The 27,804-nt window shown below is 39.6% G+C and overlaps 1 protein-coding gene across 1 annotated transcript in view; it reads left to right on the top strand.

The window, feature by feature from the left end:
- Positions 1-20,608, top strand: part of LOC136749570 (leucine-rich repeat and fibronectin type III domain-containing protein 1-like protein) — a 53,737-nt gene extending 33,129 nt beyond the window's left edge. Inside the window, exons 3-6 of the mRNA XM_066703989.1 lie at positions 10,956-11,617; positions 12,829-12,941; positions 13,538-13,859; positions 20,227-20,608. Coding sequence (XP_066560086.1) covers positions 10,956-11,617; positions 12,829-12,896 — 730 coding nt within the window. The 3' untranslated portion in view covers positions 12,897-12,941; positions 13,538-13,859; positions 20,227-20,608. The remainder of the gene's footprint in view (positions 1-10,955; positions 11,618-12,828; positions 12,942-13,537; positions 13,860-20,226) is intronic.
- Positions 20,609-27,804: the final 7,196 nt, after the last annotated feature.

The raw sequence follows: 27,804 nt of genomic DNA, 5'->3' as shown, positions 1-27,804 counted from the left end.
ACTCTGGGCCTTATTGCTCTTCAACACATATGCACAAGGTTTTACACCCACACACTTTCACACACACACATAAAAACACACTTAATATAAGGGAGGGAAAGATCATCCTTTATGGATCAGTTGGCTCAGCTGGAATGCTGTACAGCGGCTTTATTCCAGAAAGGGTTTGTTTTGGCACTTTGCTGTTAAATATTTATCTCTGCTAAAACTGACTCTGTTTCATGTTTCTGTCTTACTGTGTTTATTCACTTGAACTTTTTCAGGGTTGGAAAACGCTCGAAAATATTTTTCAAACATGCTGATCAGACAAAACCTCTCACAGACTTTGGAGATTTCTCCCACAGATCCGTAGCATCTCAAATATTGCTCAGTTCAAATGCAGCTGAAGATTTTATTAGGCATCTCTTAACTTTTTTTTTTTGGTTACTTTGTTTAATAATGTCTCCCCCAAGCTAGACTCAATTTTCTTGCTCTTTTATCACATTTCATTTTTTTCTTTATACTTTCATCCGCAATGCCTGCGATGCAGTTATTTAGTTATGACCGAGATATTTTACACTTATTATTATGCTACCTTGACAGATTTTATTTTTTTAATTTGTCACCAATATTGTGTTTAACTGCACATTTTAGAAGGAAATTCAATACCATTTGTCCATAGCATGATTTGGGTGCAATTTTCCTTTAATTGTCATACAATCAAAGTTATATTTATCCGCTCCTCACAGTAGGGATTATATTTATCCTGCCAGCGTTGATGCTTGTGCTAATTTCTTTCTGGGAATTACTCAAAGCTGTGATGCAGCACTGAATGTGTTATTTCATGTTTACTTCATTTTGTGCTTGCTTGCACATGTACATTTGAATGTGAATCAAGTGCAGGATTGAAATCTCATTGGTATCCACATTCAGAGCAAAAACAGTGTGTACGACAAAACCAATGTTTGTTAATGGGACCCCATCCTAAGACTGATATGCAAATATTCTTGATTAGTAGCATCTCGCAGCAAAAATAAATACAGACTCTGCTTGTGTTGCTGCATAGCTCAGGTCACATGCCCAATTAAATACCAAGTCTGGGGATACATCTTGCATCAGGATTCCTTTCATCTGAGGATGAATGTTTTATCAATGTAACAGAATGTCTAGACATCCACTGTGGCACGATTACACATATTCCACAACCTGAGTGACATATTTTTTGTGAACTGCTTTAACTTCAAAGTACATCATTGTGCTAATCAGGGCAGAATGCATGGGGGAAATTCCAAATATGAATAAAATGTGAGGCAAAACATATTTTTTTTAAATGTGGCCTGATAGTCCACAGACTCTGGGTGTATGTGACTAGCCAACACTGGCTAGGAGCCCCAGAGGGCAGCTTGCAGTTAGCCAAGCACTGCCAGGGTTAAGTGGGTTAGAGTCAGCCAGGGATTTCTTGGCTTGTTGCCTGATGGGGTTAGCTGGGGCCTGTGAGGCTGAAGTGCTGAGAGCACAAAGTCCTTCGTTTCCAACTTTAGCATTTTTTGTTGGCCCAGAGAACATACAATGGGAAAGGAACCGGATGGCCTACCAAAATGTTTCAGAGGATGTGTGTGTCTTGGTTGTCTCGTCCTTGCTGATACAAGAGTTGTAGCCATCCTGAACCACAGAACTGGGGTGTTCAAATAAGACAATAAGGAGAACACAAAAACATAAAATGTGGTGATGCACAGACACCATGATGATCATACCAGTAGACAATGCTCCGCACAGGGCATACACAGCCCACGCAACAGACCCTTTAAGTGGACTTTATTTAATAGAGATAATAATGATGAAAGCCCAGACACATGAACTACTCCAAACATGCAATTTGATCAGGCAGCTGCTTCTTTCTGGTTCACTGGCTGGGGAAATTACTTAATTCAAAAGGAAACATATCTTCTTGAGAATAATCTCTCTCCATTGCTAGATCAAGAAAATGCTCAATTTGTAAAATATTAACTGTAAGAAGATAATACAGAGTTTCAGAGTTTCAGACATAAACACTATAGAACAATGGGTGATAGTAGCAGGAGCTATACACATGAATAACATATTAATGATATGTTAACATACATCCACAAATGATTAACTGCAGGCTAATAACAACATGGTCATTGTTCCCATTTGTTCACACTTTGTACAGGTGTAATCCTCAGATCATATATATTTATAGAACTGATTTGTAAGTTACATTTACAAACCCTAAACTGAAGTGTTACCGAACACTGCTTTATTCTCTTTGATATTACCACCTTTTTACATTATGTATAAGCCAGTCATGTACTACATTTTAAAATACTGGAGAACATGTAAGCATGGTCCTTGCAATGTTAAGTGCAGACATTGGCAGAGAGATATGATTAGATGCGGAATGCTTAAAAACTCTGAGACTGTTAGGTCTCTGGGCTGCAATTGAGAACTTTCTGCTATTAAACAGAAAGGTTAACCCAGGTTCTGGAGAACCCCAGTGTCCCCTAGGGTACTCCAGTCTAGTTATTAATTATTCATTACTGAACCTATTATAACTGAACAATGTTAGCTAACCTATTTGCTGCATTTGACCATTTATATATATATATATATATATATATATATATATATATATATATTTTTTTTTTTTTTTTGCTTATCTGTTTATCTTAGCATTTATCCTGTATAATGTGCAAGGCTTCCATAAATACTTTCAATAACCAAGGGTTGGGCATTTTATGCATAAGGCCTTTGCAGATTTATGCATACGTTTCATGAGAGAGCTCCATACAGTGTAATTTCCATACGTACATCATTTATAACCATTAAGAAAGAGAGAAATGTGCAAGCCAATGTGGGTGCTCAGCGTGTTTCTATGATCATAAAATGCAGCTAACATGTCTCTCACTAGTGCACATACCTAGAAGGAAAGATCTCCTCACTGCTAGCAACATGACCTGGGTGTCAACACCAAAGACTTGAGTCCCTCATTCCATGCCTAATAGGGTCAAAGCTGCTCATGTAGCAAAAGTACCAAACACTATTGGTCTCTAATTTAACATGTAACAATTCTATAATTATTATTTCTGTATATGATGTTCCACAAAAGAAGGACAGTGTTTGGAATTATTTTCATCTTGATGGCTCCGTCTCATGCTCCGTTATTCCCTGGGATTTAAAGCCCTTGTCTTGGCCAATGAGAAACTCCACGGTTCTCAAGGTGTCATCTTGATGCACACAGTTATTCCGCCTGCCTGTTTTTCCCCTGGTAAATTGTGCAGATTCTTTTGTAACACAGATTTGATGCTAGGACTGATACGTATCGGAGTGCGATAAACACGTACAATGCTCTTCCTCTCCCAAACAAAGCCACGGGGTTTGTATCAGCCCAGTCTTCATGGAAAGAAAAAAAAGCTGCTTTGTGGGTGCTGATAAATTCAGCAGCCAGATTCTGAAGTCTAACATCATACATGCTAGTTGTTTCTTTAGTATGCTCTCTTTTATGTCACAGTCAAACATTTTCTCTGCAAGATGCTTTCCTCGTGACCTTGATCATTTAAGCAGAGACACGCATTGAAAAATCACACCTAACTAAATCGATAAAATTTTCACTACATTAAAAATAAACAAAAGTATACAAAGGGTTCTTGTTTTAATCATAGTTAATATAAAACACCTCACAGAACACTTTGAAATGGTACCTTTAAAATAGAACTGCAATGCCCTTGCAAACTTGCAAAAGATGCCACATTCTCTTGTTGCAGTGAATTGGCCTAGGGAGTAGCACACTTCCTATGACTTTGTGTATTGTGTGCTGTGGGCGTCCCACTTCTGATTCTGTGTGCAGTGTTCCTGCTCCCAGGTGTGTGCTGTATATAATTCAGCCCGGATGCATCCCTGCAGTTGATTGATAGTAGTAATACAGCTCATACAATGCCTGGTGTTTTGCCGTCTGATTTGGCCCAGAGTTGACATGCATATACCTGTTGCTGTGCAATGAATACTTAATTTCCTTCTGTACCACCTCAGTATCTGATCACACACAGTGGCGTGAGGAAAACACCAGCCTTTCATTATTCATGCTTCAGAAAACAAATTCCTGATGGATGTTAAAAGCACTTTTGGACACCTTATCTTTGGGAAAGGCACTTTAGAAGCATACTGGTTATACATCCACACTTTGCTCTGTGCTGGCTGAAGTACACGTCTATTATAGTGGATAAAAAACAAAAAAACAAAACCGAGTGCTGAAATATGCTATATATACTGCATATGGTCCTTGTGTGCTCCAATACTTACCTCTAATGGTGTGCAGCCATTGAATGAATCTGATCCAAGAGAATAATTAATAGACTGGACTGAAGATCACTCTGGCTGTGTACTGGGACTGACACAGATGTTTTGGTTGAGCTGTGTGTCTTGGCCTTAGCCTATGAATGGGCATGGCACAGAATTTCACAGAAGGTAGGAAATCTCTATTGGTATCACCCACTTTCACCCCTTTCTGTATAATGTATACTCATCTGCTCCCAGATGACAGTAAGGTGCTGATACAGTTTCGCAGGCTCTTTACAAAATGTACCTTTTTCTTTTTGGGTTGGTGCGTTTGAAATCAGCGGAGACATTTAGGTGAAGATCTCTTATTGATGTACTAAATTGCCCATTTAAAACTGCCTGGAGGCATTGCTCTAGACCGCACACTGTACCACCTTGAAGCAGCACTGATTTAGCTCCCTTAAAGATTCCCATAGGCATCTCACAGGGCTGTGTCCCAGTTGGGGTCTTGGAAAAATACATTATAAGCCTTCTTTGTAATTAGGAAAAGGATCAGTGCTAGGATAAAATATATAGGATTAATATACTGTATAAGGAATTTAGATGTAGGTCTTGGAGATCCAAAATATATCAAGGACCTTTTTCTGAACTCTTGTTCCGCAGGCTTGTTGCTCAAGTGTTTTTTACTTCACCTTATGTTATTGTGTTTTCTCATACAGAATCTCATACTGTGTTTTTGCTTCACTATATATTTTATCACATTAGAGTTCACGCTGCATTATGCTTTTGTTTGGGCAATCTAGTACTGCACGTCTTTTTAGAGTTCATGATTTAATGATGTACATGAGTTTATGATGATCCATTATATCTGATGTGATTGTATAACTATCTGTAAGTGGTCTAGGATAAAGGCCTTGTCTTAAATATACCTTCATAAGCACTCACATGCATTTTGAAAATTAAGGAAAAGACATGGAAGCTCTTCACAGTTACTGTGTTCTGAACAGGCTCCTTACAGTTGCAGCTGACTGTTTTACAACATATATCAAGCAAGTTATTGTTTTTGAATCTGAGAATTTCTGTAATAAAGCTCAAAGTCCCAGAGATTTTCCAAGCTGTGCAGTTACTTCTTTTTTGTTTTGTTTTCCTTGAAAGATATATGCTTTGCAAATGATATGTTCCCTAACCAGTAATGCATTCAGGTACTCAAGAAAACCAATCCCGGGATTATGCTTTGTATTAATATACATCACGTATTTGCTCTGTATGCCTCTTATGAAACTATGCCAGCTGGGCTAAGCTCAGAGAGATAAGAACTGGGCTTATTTTGCATGGAAAATCTAGAGCACTGATTGTGGGTCAGAAATATGTCCTAAAATTGCATGCTGCTCATGTCTTCTGAAAATCAAACAGTAGAGCCATATCCTGGGATTAGGACTGCCAATGGAGTTTAATGATCTTCATCACGGAAAACCCAGATCTGTCATCGGTGACCTACACACTCGCTGCTGTTAGATTAAGCTTAAATTGATCTAAAATTGTCATTAGAGAAGAAGAAAGAGTTTTACTAAAACATCACCGATCACAGCAGATGCAATTCAGATTCACATCATAATTGCTTTATTATTACAAGGATAATGCCATCACCGCTTTATTATTACATATTAATGCCAACAACATTCAGAAGAACCACAAACAGCAGAAATCAGCCATAATTTCAACAGGAATGTAAATAGCTTCACTGGAATGCAAACAACAAAGTCAATAGGAATATAAGAACAACAGCTGCAAAATTACCCCTACAAACAAGGCTACCAATTATATGACAAAAGGCAAACTGATTCATCACTTTTTCATTTAGCAAATTTGGGCAAATGTGTGAGCATTGCTGCAAATTCTCTTAACTAAACACTTAAAACGCTTACCAAGCTTAATTTGTCAGCTCTTTCATTTCTACACAGCGGTGCAACTATCCTGTTCACTGGATCTGTGTGAATATGAAATTACATGAGGACATGTGAAAAGGATAAAGGTGAGAACAGGCCATTCACCCAATCTGAGCTCACTGTTTTTCTCGTTACCACAATGTAACCTAGGAATTTATTCCATAAATTAAAAACTCTCACAAAAGGGTTGTGTCCTCACTTTAAATTTCCATCTTGCTTTTGTTAACTTTTCTTCATAAAAATCTAAAAAACTTTTGGAAAGTTATGTTTAGGATTGTGGTCTGAGTTTTACTGATTTATTTATGTAATAGCTGGGTTTGAAGTTCACTTTGTTAAAACCTAGAGATTTGTCATGCATTCTGGCTCTGTCGCATGAGCAGTTCTTGATCAGATATTGATTTTAAGAATAAGGTGTGCTTGGTTCAGTCTGTTCAGTACATGCACTGCGAGTTTCTCATTTGAATGCTCATGTATGGCTGGTTTTGTGCCTTATGTATCATTTCAAGTATTAAATTGGAACATTTCAAGTTTCTAAAACAGTCTCAGATCTTTGTTCAAAGATCAAAAGATTTTTTAATATATTTTAAGGATTCCACCTTCTATTAGTTTTGTGTGTTTTTTCCTGTGTGCATATAAAAATCATAGTTACACTGCATTATCGCTGATTTCATTTAAAAATAAACTATCTATCTCCAGGGCTTGTACACACTGTGCCAACAGTGTGAATTTTAATTCTTTTTTATTGGACTTTTTTTTTTATATGCTTTACTTAACTCACGCAGACGTTCAAGTGTCTGCTTTCGGAAATCACAGCCATTAGGTACTCTGCTGCAATAATCTCTCTCTGCACAGAGTTCTTAATAACACGACGGGAGAAACAGCAGATAACAGCATCCAGACTGATGGAGATAGAGACATCTCCGGGTTTCTTTGTTTGCTGCGTTGCGGTAATAAATACGGGTAATAGGAGATCCTTCATGTCATTCTGAGAGTGCTGAACTAAGACAGATTCCCTGTACTAGTGAAAATGAGTAGGAGAAGGTGGGCCAAATTAAATTAATTCCAAGAGGCTTTCAGGAACAGGAACTAGTCTACGGGAGGAACTGTATTCTCCAGGCTGTGGAATATAGGCCATTTTGCAGTTTTGCAGTACATTATGTCACACTGACATTTTCATCTCAAATACATTAATATATAAGTAATTAAACTTGCACTCTGCAGGTATATTTTGCTCCACATCCAAAAACAGACTGGTGAACTGGGTACTTGACCAAAACGGTTTTCTTCAGGCTGCTCCTAATCTGATATTTTCTCCCATATGCTCTCGTTAGCCCTCATACAAGTCTGACTTCAAGACTGCCCCGTCATTTGGGAGTAATTATTAAAGCAATTATTCTCAGCGAGCGGTGGCACTGTGCCACAGATTAAACAAGAAATCCACTAGCTATTTGGCAGAAGCGATTTGATAAGAGAGAAAAATAAGATTGGGATAATTATAATTGTAATAATAATAAGGAATCAATGCATTCCCTTTTTAATTGCTGCTGCGTGACATAGCTCACGATCACTGCGTACTGCACAAGGTCCTTTTTGAATTAATCAGTTGCTTGAGATATGAATGCTGAATATTAAACAAATGCCACAACTGTAATAAAACAACCACGACAAAAAAAACTAAAAAAAAATGTAGTGAAATGGTTTGAAATGGTTCTACTTGCTTTTCAGCTACAGATTAAATATTTCATGCATACCAATAAAAGGTTATCTTTTCCAGTATTTGAAAGTACAGAAATGACAGCGTTCAATCCGCTGAAATAATCCTGCACAGCAATAATAGTAACACATAAATCTGTGCAAACAGGCAATATTCAACCATTTCAGCATCACCCATTCTAATACATTTCCAGCACTGAGTTGATAAACACTAAACTGCCCACATTTTAACACTGCAGTATCATGGTCATATATCTTTTCATTTTATTTGAAAAATTGAATTCCTAGTAAACAGATGCACGCTCTGAAATCCCATTCCATTTTGAGCTATGTATGTGACATTAAAATCCTGCACAGGCAACTGTATATCAAGACCGCTGTACGGAGTGAAGCCCTGTAATTTCACCCAGACACAGTCTATGATATGTAATGCGTCTCCTTCCTTGTTCCCATTACCAGTAATGAGAGAGCAAAGTTCACTTCTGTTACTCACTTTAGCATAATTGATTTACTCGCTTTCTTTCCCAAGGTAAAGAGGCTGGGCTTCGCTTTATTCATGAAAACCCCATTCCCCATTAATTGATTCCACATTCTTCCCTTCGCTCTGCATTAAAAGTAATAATTACATTTGCATATTTAAATGAGGGCATTTCATTTTCATTAGTTTATGCCTGGTCCCTCCACTGTTCCAGACTAGCCCAAGGCTTTTAATGAATGAGAAAGTTAACTGTACTGAAAGCACCTTTTCATTTCTGCAAGCTAATTAAAACCTCCAAACTGCTGTGTTTTCCTGTGATATTTCTAGTGAAAACATGGTTTGGCATACAAATAATGAAAGGCGTGGTTGCATACTTGATAATAGACTAATTTAAAGTCTCTGAAAGGGAGGAAAAACAGCTGGGGGTTGTCAAAAAAGAATAATAATCTTGTCCTTTTCCAGTCCAAGTCACCATGCATTTCTCTGCTGTGTCTAAATAACTATTTTTGTATTTCTCTGCCTGTTTAAAATAACTTCACAGAGTTCAGCAAATTAGGTAAGCTGAGGAAAGAGCAGGTGGGATCAGCATACGTATTTTATAGATGGTGGTATAATAGGCTAGAGATAGAAGGACTTTACTGTACATCAAAGACAAAGGCAAGCAAACAGAGAATTTAATAATTGAGCAAGCCCACAATAACTGCACAAATCCGCTAATGTCAACAGACTGGTGAGGTGAAATACGATCAGTGCTTTTCTGTGCCAATGCTGGGTATACAGGTCCTGTCCAAGAACACTGCAGGCTTACTGTTAATTATGATATATTACTATCAAGATATATTAGTGTGGGTGTGGCGCAGTGGCGCAGTGGTTAGTGCTGCTGCCTCACAGCTCCAGGATCCCAGGTTTGAGTCCTAGCTTGGCGGGACTGTCTGTGCATACTCTCCCTGTGTCTGAGTGGGTTTTCACCAGGCACTCTGTTTTCCTCCCACTGTCCAAAGACATGCAGGTTAGGTTGATTGGTCTCTCTAAATTGCCCTGGCATCTGGTCCTGGGTGTATTCCTGCCTTGCACCCTATGCCTGCCAGGCTCAGCTCTGGCGTCCCTGCAACCCTCACCAGGATAAGTGGTTTCAAAGATGGATGGATATATTAATGTGACAATAAAAAAAAGTTGATTTTCAGAAGATTCTTAGGATTCTAAGCTGCATGGTGGAAAGGAAAGCATCCAAGCTAATCAGCAGGTCTAAACACTTAAACATGTATAAACAAAATAAATCCATAATACCCTAAGCTATAACTGTAAAGAATAGTCACATACATTACAGGTGGAATTATCAAAGGAGGCAAGTTAGATACAGCAGCTCTGGTGTTCTCAGACAAGGCTTTTTTTCCACTGACAATCCGTTTCTATTGTGCTTTCTGTATCTGCAAAATAGCACCAACAGCACTTTTCCAGCCCTAATTAGTGAATTACTTAGTAGTTGTCGGTGATTTGCAGTTTGATGTAGTGCTGTACAGGAAAAGGCCACTCCGCCCTTGGAGACTTGGCCTTAAAAAGAACATCTTCCCTGGGAAGCCCCTTGAAAAAAGAAAGTGTTAGATTTTGTATTTTTCTTTTTGCAATTGCAAGGTGTTTGGGAACACGTACCTTTCCTTTGTATTACATGTTATGGTGTATTCACAGGAATAACAATGAAAAATGTGGAACCCTTGTCACTGTCAAGTCTAATGGATTGAATGGGGGAAAAAAGTCACTTTATGGAAGTAATTCTCCCAACCTAGATAAATATTTGAATACTAAACTCACAGACAAATTCATATTTTCATCCCTATTACAGGAACCTGGTGCAGCCTTTCATCTACAGAAAGCTTTCCTTCCATGCCATTTACTTTCATCCAGTACCCTTCTTGTGAAAGCATTCCACAGTGATAAATATGCATTTTCCTGTGATGAAGGAACCCTTTATGCCTTCCTAGGAACATATCACTGTAAATCTGTGGAGGATATTTTCCCTCCAATGACTTCCCAAACTGTGCAACATATTTAATATGATGTACATACAAACTGGTAATGTGCTATTACAGATTAACAATGACCCACTACCACTGCCATATAAATAAGAAGGCTCACATGACGCCTACTGGACCTGACCGTTACCCTTGGCCTACTGTAATAGACATAATTGTTTTCTCTAGTATTCTTCTTCAGCAATGATGCTACAGTACTGCCGAAGGCTTCCAGCTCACATGCCCAACCCCACACCTGTTATAACACCATTATTTGTGATGCCTCAGTGGAGAAAATCAGACCTAGTACCTCAATGCAGTCTGATAACTGTGTTGTGTGCTCGGAAGCTAATTTGTTTCATTCATCCTCCGCGTGCTAGATTTCACTGGGTTAACTCAATCTCTAATCATAAAGGTACTGCCTCAATGTGGAAGAATTGTACATGTTCTGACTGATTGATTGACTGCTTGACAGGAGGTTTTTCGTGCATGTGAAGTCTAGACTGATAAATGACCCCCAATCTCTCTGTTTCTCAGAATGATTCCATCTACCAGTCAAGACTTCTTGGTGAAGGACCTGGTTTCTGGCCGGGAGTACGACCTGTGTGTCCTGGCGGTGTACGATGATGGGATCACCTCTCTGACGGCCACCCGTGTGGTGGGCTGTGTCCAGTTCACCACGGAACAAGAGTACAGCCAGTGCCAGTCCATGCACACGCAGTTCCTGGGCGGCACCATGATCATCATCATCGGGGGCATCATCGTGGCCTCAGTGCTGGTCTTCATCATCATCCTGATGATCCGCTACAAGGTCTACAACAACCAGGGGGAGCCCAGCAAAGCCAAGGTCAGCAATGTTTGTTCCCAGACCAACGGAGGCCAGGGCAGTCAAGTCACCAGGTCGGCTTCCAAAGGTGCTGAGAGCCAGGAGGAGCAGGTTGTGGCCAGCTCTACGGTGGGAGGGGGAGGCCCCGGGGTGATCAGCATCAGCAGTGCGGGGGTGAGCGTCAGCGGAGCTGTCAAAGACTCCAACACCGTGACCTTGGTGGTGGACTGCGAGAAAGTCACGCAGCTCTCAGAGATGACCGCGGAGGACATTGTGTCGCCCGTGCAGAGGCGAAAATCCAGGACTAGTGTCGAGCTCATGAGGCAATCCTCACTGTCCTCTAAAGAAGCACGGGGTGGAGAAGCACTGGGAGGTGAGTGGCTGCTATTCTACTACACAAGAATGTATGTGGAGGAGAAACAATTATAGTGCAATCATCATGCAGCAGAGCAGTTTGAAAAGAGGCTGCAATCTATATACCTAGAACAGTATTCCATTGTGGGGTGTAGAACACAAAGGGGGCTTGTATTTGAGAACCATGCATGTCATCAACATTTGGGCTACATGTGATGAGGTTCTTTGTTAAAGTAATTGCATCTTACTATTTCGACCCAAGCATGGCACAGAATATGTGCACAGCTAGCATGTGTTCAGCATGGAAATGAAACACATTCAAATGGACCCTACGAAAAGCAATGCAAGAGCGTGATAAAAAGATTAAATAGGTTAAATAGATGATCTGATGTAAGTCGTGAAAATGACTACTGTATGTTGACCTCTTTTCTAGCAAGCTAAGAAACAATCCAAAGAGAATCATTCCCATACATATGTAGGGACCAAGGTTTGTGTTCCTCATTTCCACCGTTTAGTCAACAATGTTTACACATCATTATACAAACATCAAATCTTCTGCTGCAGAAGGCAAACATTCATGAAAAAGCATTCACACCATCTCTAAATGAATAAGTACATATAAATAAAATACTAAGACCCAGTTGGACCGACAGAGTAAATATCAACAACAGCAGCACAATATTTTTATAGTATAGCCATTGGGACATGATCCAGGCTGATATAGCCGGAAGTTAAAGCCTTAAGGTACCCTTCCATTTTCAATACAAGTGAGAAAATGTCTAGAACTCCAACTGAGGAAGAGATCTCATTAACTACACTGTCAATGGCAAGGATACAAATGTATAAATGTTTGTATGTATTCAGATTAAAATGATTCCCAGATCTCAGGTCCCAGGCTACATTTCTACAGCAATCACATCTTTGGTTTAACGATTGCTGTAGAAAGTTACTCACTGCTACAAGCTTCAAAGGGGGTGTTTTTGTGCAGTCATGCATTCACAACATAATTGCAATACAGTCCATTATGGGTTTATGACGGGAGCAGGAAAACTGCTGAACTGAAACTTCTCTTAACGGAAAGGCCGTACACTCTGTTTTCACTGAGCGAGTGTACAGACCTATCCCTGGGAAGAAGAAGGATAATAAATAAATAAATTAATTAAAAGACATTGAGGGATGGGCAGGGCTGGGGGCATGTGCGTTCCTCATAGACGTTTGTCTCTTTTATAGACACACAGACACCTCAGGTCATGGACGAGAAGAAGACTCCTCGGGACTGGAGTGATTTTAAAATTTGATGACTTCTTCTACAGCTCAACGGGAAACAGCCATCAGTCTGAAGAGTAATGGGCATTTTTTTTTCTATTCCTCTCCAGTCATCTGCTTTATAAAAGGGGGCTGTGATGAATAGGGGAGCCTAGGATTACACTGCAATAAAGACAGAGTGTGGGCCAGTGTTTTCCACAGCTTACACATCTAGTTATGCCATCATGGAAAGACTTCCAAAACTCACCTTTAACTCTCCACTCTGCACTATAGATTTGCTGCTTCTCACGGTGCTAGAATTCACCAAATCTCATTGGCAAACATTGCAGGCAATGCCAGAACAGAACTAATAATAATAAAAATTGAGTTTTTTGTACACCACTGTAGCAACCGTAATAAATAAAATTGACCTCAGCTGTACACAATAACAAGTCAATATTTTAGATGTCGCCACAACAATCTTATTTTAGCCAGTCCAGTCATTTGAGTTCTGCTCATATCACATTCCTCTGTCCACAATACTGATGTACGCTGACATGGAGCTGCAGTAATCATCCTCATGGTGCACAGTGCAGACAAAGAACTTCGGGGAAAGTAAAACCTCCTGGTATGTGAACAACATTGACTGATCCTTTACTAACACTGGCTTTTGTGTCGTTTTCCCCCTTTCCAGAACATTCCAAGTCGTGTTGTACCACTGGAATCAGCAAGATGATTAGTCGGGATTGTTTTAACAACTCCAGCTGGACTCTCTTTCCCTTTTTTTCGCCTCGTACACTATATCCAAGAGTTTTCTCTCCTTGACTGATTTGAGGACATGACGAACAATCGCTGTTGCACTGAACACTCCCGGTCCCCCTCTCATCACTGGCTTTTCATCTCCTAATGCCTTTTCTATTCCTTTGGGTCAGACTGTCTGTGTTGCCCTCTGCTCCTGCCCCATCTCCCCCAGCACTACCTGGCTGCAAAAGCACTGGATGGAGATTCAGCAGAAGGTGAGAAGTGGGAGGTGGGGCACAAAGGGTAGAATTCACAAATCGTCACTTCAAAATTCCATTAGCACATTCTGATTTAAAATGAGAGAGGAGCAAACGTAATCTACAAATCAACACCTGATAAATATGGTTTTAGTTTAACAGCTCTTCTGTCAGCATACGAGATCACACATCAGGAAGTCATTCCTATTTTGAAGAGAAAAGAAACACACAAAACAAAACAGCTGCAAATATGAATGTATCTATGTAATAAATATATATACACTCACCTAAAGGATTATTAGGAACACCATACTAATACTGTGTTTGACCCCCTTTCGCCTTCAGAACTGCCTTAATTCTACGTGGCATCGATTCAACAAGGTGCTGAAAGCATTCTTTAGAAATGTTGGCCCATGTTGATAGGATAGCGTCTTGCAGTTGATGGAGATTTGTGGGATGCACATCCCAAAGATGCTCTATTGGGTAGAGATCTGGTGACTGTGGGGGCCAGTTTAGTACAGTGAACTCATTGTCATGTTCAAGAAACCAATTTGAAATGATTCGACCTTTGTGACATGGTGCATTATCCTGCTGGAAGTAGCCATCAGAGGATGGGTACATGGTGGTCATAAAGGGATGGACATGGTCAGAAACAATGCTCAGGTAGGCCGTGGCATTTAAACGATGCCCAATTGGCACTAAGGGGCCTAAAGTGTGCCAAGAAAACATCCCCCACACCATTACACCACCACCACCAGCCTGCACAGTGGTAACAAGGCATGATGGATCCATGTTCTCATTCTGTTTATGCCGAATTCTGACTCTACCATCTGAATGTCTCAACAGAAATCGAGACTCATCAGACCAGGCAACATTTTTCCAGTCTTCAACTGTCCAATTTTGGTGAGCTTGTGCAAATTGTAGCCTCTTTTTCCTATTTGTAGTGGAGATGAGTAGTACCCGGTGGGGTCTTCTGCTGTTGTAGCCCATCCGCCTCAAGGTTGTACGTGTTGTGGCTTCACAAATGCTTTGCTGCATACCTCGGTTGTAACGAGTGGTTATTTCAGTCAAAGTTGCTCTTCTATCAGTTTGAATCAGTCGGCAAATTCTCCTCTGACCTCTAGCATCAACAAGGCATTTTCGCCCACAGGACTGCCGCATACTGGATGTTTTTCCCTTTTCACACCATTCTTTGTAAACCCTAGAAATGGTTGTGCGTGAAAATCCCAGTAACTGAGCAGATTGTGAAATACTCAGACCGACCCGTCTGGCACCAACAACCATGCCACGCTCAAAATTGCTTAAATCACCTTTCTTTCCCATTCAGACATTCAGTTTGGAGTTCAGGAGATTGTCTTGACCAGGACCACACCCCTAAATGCATTGAAGCAACTGCCATGTGATTGGTTGGTTAGATAATTGCATTAATGAGAAATTGAACAGGTGTTCCTAATAATCCTTTAGGTGAGTGTATATATATACAGTGAGGGGAAAAAGTATTTGATCCCCTGCTGATTTTGTACATTTGCCCACTGACAAAGAAATGATCAGTCTATAATTTTAATGGTAGGTGTATTTTAACAGTGAGAGACAGAATAACAAAAAAAAAATCCAGAAAAACGCATTTCAAAAAAGTTATAAATTGATTTGCATGTTAATGAGTGAAATAAGTATTTGATCCCCTATCAATCAGCAAGATTTCTGGCTCCCAGGTGTCTTTTATACAGGTAACGAGCTGAGATTAGGAGCACTCTCTTAAAGGGAGTGCTCCTAATCTCAGTTTGTTACCTGTATAAAAGACACCTGTCCACAGAAGCAATCAATCAATCAGATTCCAAAATCTCCACCATGGCCAAGACCAAAGAGCTGTCCAAGGATGTCAGGGACAAGATTGTAGACCTACACAAGGCTGGAATGGGCTACAAGACCATCGCCAAGCAGCTTGGTGAGAAGGTGACAACAGTTGGTGCGATTATTCACAAATGGAAGAAACACAAAATAACTGTCAGTCTATCTCGGTCTGGGGCTCCATGCAAGATCTCACCTCGTGGAGTTTCAGTGATCATGAGAACGGTGAGGAATCAGCCCAGAACTACACGGGAGGATCTTGTTAATGATCTCAAGGCAGCTGGGGACCATAGTCACCAAGAAAACACTACGCCGTGAAGGACTGAAATCCTGCAGCCCCCGCAAGGTCCCCCTGCTCAAGAAAGCACATGTACAGGCCCATCTGAAGTTTGTCAATGAACATCTGAATGATTCAGAGGAGAACTGGTTGAAAGTGTTGTGGTCAGATGAGACCAAAATCGAGCTCTTTGGCTTCAACTCAACTTGCCGTGTTTGGAGAAGGAGGAATGCTGCCTATGACCCCAAGAACACCATCCCCACCGTCAAACATGGAGGTGGAAACATTATGCTTTAGGCATGTTTTTCTGCTAAGGGGACAGGACAACTGCACCGCATCAAAGGGATGATGGATGGGGCCATGTACCGTCAAATCTTGGGTGAGAACCTCCTTCCCTCAGCCAGGGCGTTGAAAATGGGTCGTGGATGGGTATTCCAGCATGACAATGACCCAAAACACACAGCCAAGGCAACAAAGGAGTGGCTCAAGAAGAAGCGCATTAAGGTCCTGGAGTGGCCTAGCCAGTCTCCAGACCTTAATCCCATAGAAAATCTGTGGAGGGAGCTGAAGGTTCGAGTTGCCAAACGTCAGCTTTGAAACCTTAATGACTTGGAGAGGATCTGCAAAGAGGAGTGGGACAAAATCCCTCCTGAGATGTGTGCAAACCTGGTGGCCAACTACAAGAAACGTCTGACCTCTGTGATTGCCAAAAAGGGTTTTGCCACCAAGTACTAAGTTGAAGGGATCAAATACTTATTTCACTCATTAACATGCAAATCAATTTATAACTTTTTTGAAATGCGTTTTTCTGGATTTTTTTGTTGTTATTCTGTCTCTCACTGTTAAAATACACCTACCATTAAAATTATAAACTGATCATTTCTTTGTCAGTGGGCAAACGTACAAAATCAGCAGGGGATCAAATATCAAATATATATATATATATATATATAAATATAGACAGAGAGAGAGACTTTTATTTCTGTTGACACCTATATGGCATATTTTTAATGTCACTAGACTTTTAACAGCAGTTAATGTTAACAGCGTTTATATTTTTCACCCTACATTCAAACAGTATAAGCCACTACGTTAAATCCTTTACTGTGCAATCTGTCTACTGTTTCTGAGAGGACCATGGATGGGTGCTATCTTGGGGTACACTGTGAAATGGCCCATTGGGTCCCTTAATTCTGCACACTTCCATACACACATGAAAAATCCACTGATGCCGGCTTTAAGATTGAGACGAATTTCACTGTAATGCAAGGCTGCTGATACAATTTGTACAACAAGGTGATTACAAGGTGATCGGCTGCAATTACAGAAGATGGAAAAGAATGATGTTTCACTTGATACGCAGGGCTATTTAATATCATTGCTCATGCTGTCTACTTTGAAACAGTTCCAGGGAGCCATGAATAATGGATAATTACTGCTATTGCTCGCCTCAGACCTAATTTATGCCATAAATGGCCTTTTTCCCACTTCAAAAAAAGGCTAAGCCATGCCAAGAGGAATGAGAGAGAGATAGCCACGGGATACTCCCCAAAGCAAAACAAAATCCCAGGCTCATAAGAGCAGAAGCTCGGTGCCAGTCTGCGGTAACACCTTGATAATGATATTGTCCGGCCTGAATATGCCCTTCAAACCAGGACCATGTCTGTGTGGACATTGGAGTCTTTCCTGAAGGATTTAGCAACCACTCATGAGAACACAAGTGTAATGGCATTAATGTAGGGAGGCATGCATGACTGAAAAGCAAGAGCCTATAGCATCAATACCAGCCACGCTTACTATCACAGAGTCAAGACTTGTAACCCCTGGTGTGGGTGTGTGTGTGTGTGTGTGTGTGTGTGTGTGTAGCCTCTAGGGTAAGGAGATCTAAAATAGGGAATGAGCAAGATGGGTGTGTGAATGGATAGATTAGGAGGTGGATAGGACTAAGAGATAGCCTTTTTAAATTACAGAGAATTTGTTTTCAATAAGTGAAATGTAATCCACTTCAGAAAGGAAGGAGAAGACCTTCCATAGATGTCACGTGAATCCCGAGAACTGAGCGAGAAAGTGCATCAAGATTAATAGGGTCCCTTTAGTCAGATTGGAGAATGTATCACGCAATTATCAGACTCTGTGTGTATGTGAGTGCGTGTATGAGTGAGACATTGTTGATCAACACCCCCCCCAACCACCACTCATCAAACCTTGTTTACACAAGAAATTGACCAGATTAATTAACCTTTCATCAAACAGTCTTGTAAAAGGGTTCAAGTGACCAAAAAAAAAAAAAAAAAAAACACCCAACATCTGCAGAACCAGAAAATATCCTGCCTTTCCAATTTAATTAAACTCGAAACATCCACTGAAATGTCAGGAGAGGATTTTCTATGCCGCTAATCTGCTTTCATTAAAATAATTAATGTTATATTTACTTTGGGAAAAAAGCTTGCGTTTTCCTGTGAATGACTCTGTTTGCGTCACTGTGTGTGTGATTGGTCTGTGTTATGTAGGTACAAGCCCAACTGAAGCCCTCGATTATATATTGCAAAACAGAATGGTTACTTCCTGGGGCACTCTTTTTAAGATAATTAAATGCCTTCCAACTACAGATATTACATGATTGCCCTGATGTGTCCATGAAAATCAGTCTCATTACTGCAGCTGACCCCTTTTATTGTGCTTCTAAAAAAAGAGATTCACATTTGTGCACTGTTGTCCTTGTCTCTAGTACTGATTTAATTAATACTCACTTGCCGGACAGAAACTGCGTTTGAGCCGTGGGATACCTGTGGAAATATGAATACGTACACATAGTAGAAGTGGCAGAGTGCAGTGGATTTCTAACAGCAAAAGTTTGGAAGTATTAATGGGTTGTAGAACTACCAGTTCAGAGTTCTTCAATAAATTGAGAGGCCTTCATTCCTTTTATGCAAAAACAATTTCCAAATGTTTCTGTTATCTTTCTTCCAAAAGCCCCAAACCTCCCTTTATTATGATTCTATTTCCATCCTATGCCATATTAAAAATGTGAAATGTCAGGATTCAAGAAATGCTCTCCAATCTCCCTAAAGCTCACTTAGTTATTTGCACACAAAACAGTTCAGTTCTCTTAATCCTTATAAAATACTGTTTTCATTAGCCCCCCAGATTACCCCATGTGACTTTCGCTGGACTCTCTTCAAAAGCTGCAGGACGACCTCACTTCTGCAATTCAAAGTAGCCAAGAGCAAAGTTAGCCTGTTGAGTCTTTATCAGACCAAAATATGAAATAAAATGAGGGCAAGAGGGTGAGGGAGACAGAGAGAGATGAGGGAGAAAGAACTTCCCGTTTTGGCATATTCTGAAAAAGTATCTGCCCTTTTCTAGTCTACTTCTCTGTTCCTAGTTTAAAATTTGCATTAAAAAGACAACCTTTCTTACACTCCTGTGTTAGCAGCAGAAGTCGAACATAAATGTGGAATTGAACAGGTAACCAGTGCATGGTGGTGATGACAGAGGTTAGGTGCTCATGAAAATGAAGTCTGTTAAACATCATCAGAGAAACACCAGTACAAAAAGCGTCACAGTATAGCATTCTGGAGAGGGCTGGAAAGGGCTCTTAGCATCCGTCACAGAGAGATGCATGTTTGTCTATAACCTTAAAATCTCCACAGTATTGAGTGATAAAGGACAGGTTACAAATACTCCTTCATCTCTTTATATGTGTCAATAAGAATAACTTAAGACCATGTTTTCTTTTCTGATTTTAATCTTTAAATAACATTAAAATCACTCTGGCATACAGGACACTTGGCCTAGAAAACATTTATCTGCATAACAAATTCCAATCATTATTAATGCACCCAAGGAGTGTCAGATGCTGTACATCTGGGAGTGTTTTGATGTTAAAGATGCTTTTTTCTGTAATTTTCACCGTCACAACAATGGAACACATTGGAATCAATTATGATGTCTCCAAAGTATTAAGTCAGCTACTGTGGTGTACAATCTTTATATTACCACACAATGATGAAACCGATATACAGGTAAAGCAATATCATTAAAGCAAGACGACTTTGTTTCAAGATGATTCTGGATTAAAGGTACAGTCATTGAGACAAAAGATGTAGAATTGCAAGTCTTTAAGTGTAGTGATAACATAGGTATTTGCGGACGTCATGTGGAGGAGATCTGAAAGCGATGCATGGTAGATTATAAAGGATGGTACACTATAGCAATAAAATGCACTGAAATCTCACTCTCCCCTCCCGTTCTTTGCAGGTCTGCCCCTTGCTTTACGGACACAGACCCTGTGAGTGCCAAACTCCACGAAGGCAAAGCAAATCAAACACCTCTGCTGCAGCATCGCCCTTTTCAACACTGTTGGTTTGTTTTGCCCTAGTAAGAACTGAAAGAAAAACAGTAATAACAATAATAATAATAATAAAAATAATAATAATAATTAAACACCACAAACAGCCCATCACGGAATACAACCTTAACTGAACACTGAATAGAATCCTCATTAATCACCCCACCCCCCCACCACCGTCCGAAATTCAATTATTTATCTCTGCTTTACCCTCACGTGAGGATTTCTTTTTTTTTTGTATCTGTACATACTTGTGTTTCAAATCTTATAGTTTTGTACATGTAATTTTTTATGGTGTGTTTCATTTTTTTTATAATAAAAAAGTGAGTTAATTCACAAAGCCCTTTCCTCTCAGGGAAATGAAAATCACCCAAACAACAACAACAACAACAACACCCAAACAAACAATCTCTGGTGCACTGAAACTTTACATTTTTGCAAAGCTTTAAATGCTGCTCTAGATGTTTATTGTACACTGTGGACTATGAGCAGTAATAGTCAGGACTGGAGATGAAGCACAAAGTCAGCATCAGAATAATCACTTATTGTCATGGTTCCCGCCTCTCAAGAAGAGCCTGAGTGAGGACTGTGGTGCTATGTTTTCCACATTGCATGACTGAATACACACCAAATGCGAGCAAGTGTTTACAAAGGCCCTCAGTAGTACATTAAAATAAGGCCTAATTCTCACACTCTGTCTTAATTTAGAGTGGTGTTACACAGCTCAATGTTAAACCACCACCCTGCATTTTCGTTAAACCTTCATTTCACATGCCATGACATCATTTATTTTAATTTCTGAGTTGATTTTTTATTTTTCCAAGAAAAAGCAGATTTGCTACAAAGCAAAAACAGAACCTAGAGCAATTCAGTACTCCTGAAACCGTTTGAATGGGATTATTTTCCAAAACAGTCAATGTAATCTGTGTGAAGAAAACAGATGCAAAATGACAGGCTGCAGACACGCACACAACACAGTCACTGAGACAAATATGTCTGTGAGAATGTGCCACACATAAGGGTGGAGGGGGGGCAAAAGGTGGGAAGAATTGTGTGTGAAATTGCTGAACTGCATTAGGCACACCGGGGTAGAACCAGGCAGGGTTTGATTAATCTGGTTGCTTATTCTTGTGTTCTCACCTAAAGCCTGGCAACTGAACTGGTGACGTAAATAGCTACTTTGCTGTGAATAATAATAATAATAATAATAATAATAATAATAATAATAATAATAATAATAATAATAATAATAATAATAATAAATCAGTTTGTTTTCGCTTGACATCAGCCCCGCAAATTGGACTAAAACCACAACAACGGCATCATATGTAAAGCAACATGTGCAGCTGCATTAAGGTTTGTTTCAGAGGTGACGCCCAGAGAGGCGAGTGGAATCACAGTCTAATGACAGGATGGCTCTCTAACAGTCGAATCACATGCATACACCAAGCATTGCATTAAGCCAGCCATATGGATCTTGTCTTATGGCAACTCTCTTGTCAGGCCTGGCAGAGATGTAAAGACACCCACTACATAGCAGTTCCAATTAAGTTGCAATTAAGTTTTAATGAATTGCAGACTCTGGATTAACTTGTGTAAAAAACAAAAAAAACTAAGAAAAAAAACAACAGAAAAGCACATGCACAGTATACAGAATTATCTGAATATCTGAAATCCCACAGGTTTTAAAAATTGAAATGACTCACACTACCATGTAATTGGAGCATTAGTTTAGTCTCTGGGTAGGATTAGAAGAGAAACTGATCAGGGACAGACTGTATTCACTGATCAGGTGAACACCCCTGTATTCCTCCCTGTGAATCCTGTGCTTTCAAGGTCAATTGCTCTGCAGCAATAGGGCTGTCTAGGTGCAAAGGGGTCTGTGCCAGACTCTGAAAAATAAAGGCTTGAAAGGTATGATGGGAAACATCAATGGTGTCACTGTGGATAGGAGTCTGGACGGAGAAATTAATCTAAATGCATAAAAAATAAGCACGTAGGAAGCCTGAATAACTTCTGAGAAATGTACTTATTTATTTATGATATACAGCAGTTAAGCCAGCTTTTTTTATATATATATATATATATATATATATATATAAACAAATTGGGTCAAGGAACTCCTAATAAGTTTCTTATTTTACCCAAAGGCCAACTACAAATAATGCTGGTATATACACTGTGCGTGCATGAATTTTATGTATAAATAGACATTTTAACAGCTGTGATACTCTGCTGCTGATCAACCCCTTGCACACATTTTTATATTTCTGCTATCGTCAATTACTATAATTACCATTGCAAACACAGTTAATGTGGAAGGCTGGATTACTAAAGGCCCTGATTAGCACGATAAAGGAAAGAGGAGGTTGAAAAGGCCAACAGATACTCGTTTTTGTGTTACTTACTTGCCTTATTTTTTTATTAGCACTTCTGTTTACTATATAGAGCCCCTTTTAATCAATGACCTCTTTAGGGGAAAAAACAAAAACACCATATGTAAGACCTGCAGCTTGCTCTGGGATCCTAGCGTTCAGATCAGAAAATATCTCTCTCCCTTGCTCCGCCTGCGCCTGTGGGAGAGTGGAGTAAGAGTGGGGGGGAACCGGGGGGATTTGTTAGCTTTTTATCTGCACAGCCCAGCAGGGAGGCAGCAGGTAGCCTTGAAGACAAATGTCTGAAATCACGGTTCCGCCACCTCGGGAAGCTGGCAAGAGAACAAGTGAGGGGGATACCAGGATAGGTAAGACCAGAAGGCCAAAGGGAGGGAGGGCAGGGATGGTCAGAGGGCTGACCAAGAGCAGAAAGCTCAGCCAACTTCTCTACAGCCCACCCAGCACTAGACATAAATACATAGATCCCATATGGTTATATTCTATGATTGATGCATACACTACAGACTTAACTAAGCTCTCTGCTGTACAATGTGTACTATAGCACACATGGTAAACATTACTGTGTCTACAACAGTGAGGACTGTAGTTGCAGTTAAAAAAAAACATTAATCAAGGTAAATCTGACTGGGCTGACTGTTTACTGCAGTGTTTACAGTAATACTTAATGTGGCAGTGATACAAATTACCGTCAACATATACAATCTACTTTGCTTGTTCAGTAGATACACATTGTAATTACAAACACAATTTGAACACATTTTTTTTGAAAAAAAACAACAACCCAGAAACCTTTCTGTTCTATTATTTCTAAAATAGTAATTGTAATAAATTGTTTCTTTTTCCAAGCAGCCACTGGCACCTGCAGTATTTGGCCTTATTGTTAGCACTGGCCTGTCTCCACAACGGGAAGTGTTTCATTTCACTAACAGAGTTTCTAGCCCTCATCCAGAGACCCTGCATTTCAGTAATTCTCTGCAGATTTTGCCCAGGAGCAGTTGAGTACAGACATGTGCAGTGTGGGTGGGTGTGTGTGTGTGTGTGTGTGTGTGTGTGTGTGTGTGTGTGTGTGTGTGTGTGTGCGTGTGTATGTGCACGCATGTGAACCGCTCTGTATCTGGGAAATCTGTGTCTGTTGTAAGCTCCTGCACTCATTCCCTGTGGGAGCAGAAGGGATTTCCGCCTCCTTACTCGGTAGAAGTTGACCTTCAAACAGCTTTGTTCTGTCGGCCACCTGCACTGTAGCAGTTTGGGTAACTTGAAAACGTGGTCTCAATAGGTACTATGATTTTTATTTTAAAGAAAGGTCACGTGCTGTCGTTTTCAGGTTTGCTCTGGGAGAAGATGGGTACTTGTGATAGTGAACGCACAGCTACTGTAAAGGTTGAATTGGCAATAACCTTCCCCCAATAAGTCAATAAATATATTAAGTAACAATTAAAAATGAAGTAAAAATGTATATGTATTGGAAACTGTCCAACAACAACACAAGATGATGAAGAAAAAGGATGCTCAGCTATAAACTTGTTAATATGTAACACTGCCAATGAAATCCCTGTCAAGTGTGAAAAGAAGAAATTAAATCATTAGGCTTTAATAGATTGGGATGGGATGGGACTGGATTACATGAATACTGTCTGAAAAGCATTGTATTCTCCACCACTGTGTGCCTTCTGGGAATCAAGGCTTATTCGAGCTTAACTTGTAACACAGCACACACTGTAGACCTTGCTTGATCAATAGGGATGACTCTTAGCACATAGTTATGGGACATTTCAAGGACTGGATGCACGAAACTTTCAGCTCAGTGCTAGTTTGGCACAGTTTAATAACAAACAGGTTTGATCCGATAGCTGCTTCACAGGAATAACTACAGGAGTTCACCGAACAGTGTTTCTTTTCCTGGGTGAAACACTAGCATTGTATTTTATAAATCAAAACTTTTGGGAAGCCTTCAGGAAACTGAAAAAATAAATAAATAAATAAATAAATAAACAAAACATTTTACACACCACTCCACTGTAGAGCTGTACAGTTACAAATGGAATGAATGTGTTAACGATACATCAAAAGTTACACTCTATTAAATCAGTATAGTACATTATGGGGGTGGTCTCATGACTCTTTTATATTTTCTGTTTGCCTTACCTCTTCATAAATCTGGTTATTCAGTACAGCACAAAGCTAAATCTAAGTTTAGGACAGTGCTCGGGCAGAAGTCCTAAGCAAAACATTTCAGATGTGCTTAAATACTATGGCCTTGTGGAATGTGATTAAAATGCACACCTTACACTGAGCTGAACAATTAGGCATTCTCCCTTACAATGTAAATATAATCACTGTTAATTCACTGGCAGGATATACTTCAGTCTTTGATTCGAGTTAAGATAGGGTCATTATGTGGGCAATTAATAGAATACATGGCTGTATAAAAGGTAGTTAATCTCTCATTCTATATGGAGGCCTGGCATTACAAATTAAGTAAAATGTAATGTTCTTATGTTGCTCGGATAACTAAAAATACAAATACAGATATCTGAAGAATCCCTGTGACAAATTACCAATTTAAAGCATTTTGTTAATAGATATTCATATCATACACATACACAGCAAAGTGTAGGTTCCATATACAATGCGATTGAAACAGCATTTTGCTTTCCCACCTTCAAAATTAGTCTGAGAGGATTTCCGCTATAGAAATAAAAACACCCATCATCCACACTTGTATTCATTATTCTCCCTTCATGCTCTATGACCTGATAAATCAACAAACAAGCAAAACTTATTCCTTGTCTTGACAAACAGGAACAATTACTGTAATTGCTCCGAGTTTGGGAATGTGTTCATTAAGCCTTCCTTACATACTTGAGAGCTAAGACACTGCAAGTAATCAAATTAGCCGGAGAAAAAAAACAATAAATTATATCTTGCAACCCATTCTATTCGGAGTGCTTCACTTTTCTAATGTCTAGGGATCTTGGCATTTGTGTTTCGAAACTCAATCTTTTCAGAATCCTTTAGCAGTATGTGTTTCTTAACCAAACAGAAGAGGAAGCTTTTATACATTACAGTATTTTAGGATTTGTGCTCAGTCACTAAAAAAGGGTTTTGATTTGTGTGTTTCTACTCTACAGAAGCAACACACATCGGTAACCAAGAATGCTGGTTTAGGAATAAACTGGAGTTCAACTCAAAGGATAAATGGTTTTAGATTAAATAATATATACAACAGTATATCCAGTGAACATTTGCAATTACATTTTTTTTTATAAACAGCTGTTTTCAGGTTTGCTCTCTGAACTTGTGATTGTGATGAATGGTGTCCCGAAGCAGGCTTGACAATGCAAAAAACAACAACCAAATAAATACATTGGCTAACAAAGATAATTAATGACAATCATCAGACAAAAAATATATCTTTTAGTACATTTGATAATATGGAACACAATCAACACAATATTTTGTCTGAAATAGGCACATTTATAATGCCTTTTCTGATCTGGATCAAATGCATCAGTAGCATTTGATCAGTGGATGGCAGTGCAGTTGTGACACCACTGATCCTGATCAAATGTACTGATGCGTTTAATCCAGGTCAGAAATGGCCGAGCAAACGCGCCTGTGTCCTGCATTTTACAACTTAACACAATACAGATTACACCAGCTTGCCTTTATCACGTAAAAACACAAATGGGAACGGAAACGGTTAATAAGCAACCTCAGAAACAGCAAAACACAATGCAACTCAATTAGATATTTCCCCCCCAAAACCTGTTTGGTTTCCTTATATTCGCGGCAAATCCCCTTGTGTAATCAGATGAGAGATGAGATAAGTGCGATTCAGAGAAAGCGTAAACTCCAATCCCATCTCTGTTATATGATAGACAACTGGATTGCTTCTAGAGATAATGATATATGTACACATGAGTCAGGTAAATATCCTCAGTGGCATTGCAACAGGCACACTCACTGAGTGAAACGCAGGAAAGGAAAAATAAAGAGTCTAAACACAAGCACATAGACATACAAAATAAACACAGCAGAACTCAACCTAAGAAGTAACCTTAGCTTTAACGGGTGGGGGGGGTTTGGATGTCGGCCCTATGGGAGCCAGTGCATCCTTTTTTGTTGATGGGACCCATTTTCCATCTCCGTCGCCCCGTGACTTACTGGCAATGCTGCCTATTAAAACAGCACCGCGAATGAATAATTCACTCGTCGACAGGTTTCAGGCACAAGGCTACTTCTGGGCTTCTGTTCAGTTCAGAGCCATCCCAGCCTCCATTTCCCTTCCCATCAGTGTCTCAGCTGTTTGCCAGTGTCTCATTCTCATAAGCACTGACTCCATTAGCTGTCTTTGGCACTAGGGGCCGATACTTTGACCCACCAGCCAAACAAGCCAGAGGATGGTAGCTTTTTGCTTATCGGAGTATTCTTGCTTCTGCTTTTCTGTTCCCCAGGAACCAGCTAATGTTAATTGTTAAAGTCACCAACAAAATCCTAACCTAGACTTTTTTTTTTGCATGTCTATTGTACAGAGAGTTGCCATCATGCATACGGGTGCAATGCTTTATAGAACAGACACGTATCAAAGTGATCACAATGTTCTTCCTATCGAAGACCAGCAGCATATTTGATGTCATCAGACTCAATGAGAATTGTGACATAACACAATGAAGACTGCAGTACAATCAAAATATTATGACACAGGAAGATAGTGCAGGTTTCTAACAAATCCTAGAATAAAGACACATTTTTGTTTGTTTTGGTTTTTTAAATGGACATGAAAAGGACTACTGCACAGATTCTTCTACCTGTCCCCATTTATTAACTGCACCAAAAACAGGTCAAGATAACTTTCTACATGTCAACCTGTGAGTGGAGTATAAAATAATGCATGAATGAATTAAAATATAAGGTTAGACACTGTCTGTAGACCTGCTGCATAACAAACATAAGAACAAATAATAATAATCATAGAATATCTGACACGGGTGAAAAACACAAATGGTAAATACGTGTGGAAAAGCTACTAAAACAAAAACAAATGCAGTGAATTGGTAACTCTGTAGCGACTGTGCATCAAGAAAGACA

The sequence above is a fragment of the Amia ocellicauda genome, chromosome 5 (genome assembly GCF_036373705.1).
Source record: "Amia ocellicauda isolate fAmiCal2 chromosome 5, fAmiCal2.hap1, whole genome shotgun sequence".
NCBI classification, from domain to species: Eukaryota; Metazoa; Chordata; class Actinopteri; order Amiiformes; family Amiidae; genus Amia; species Amia ocellicauda.
This window is presented reverse-complemented; position numbering and strand designations above follow the sequence as displayed.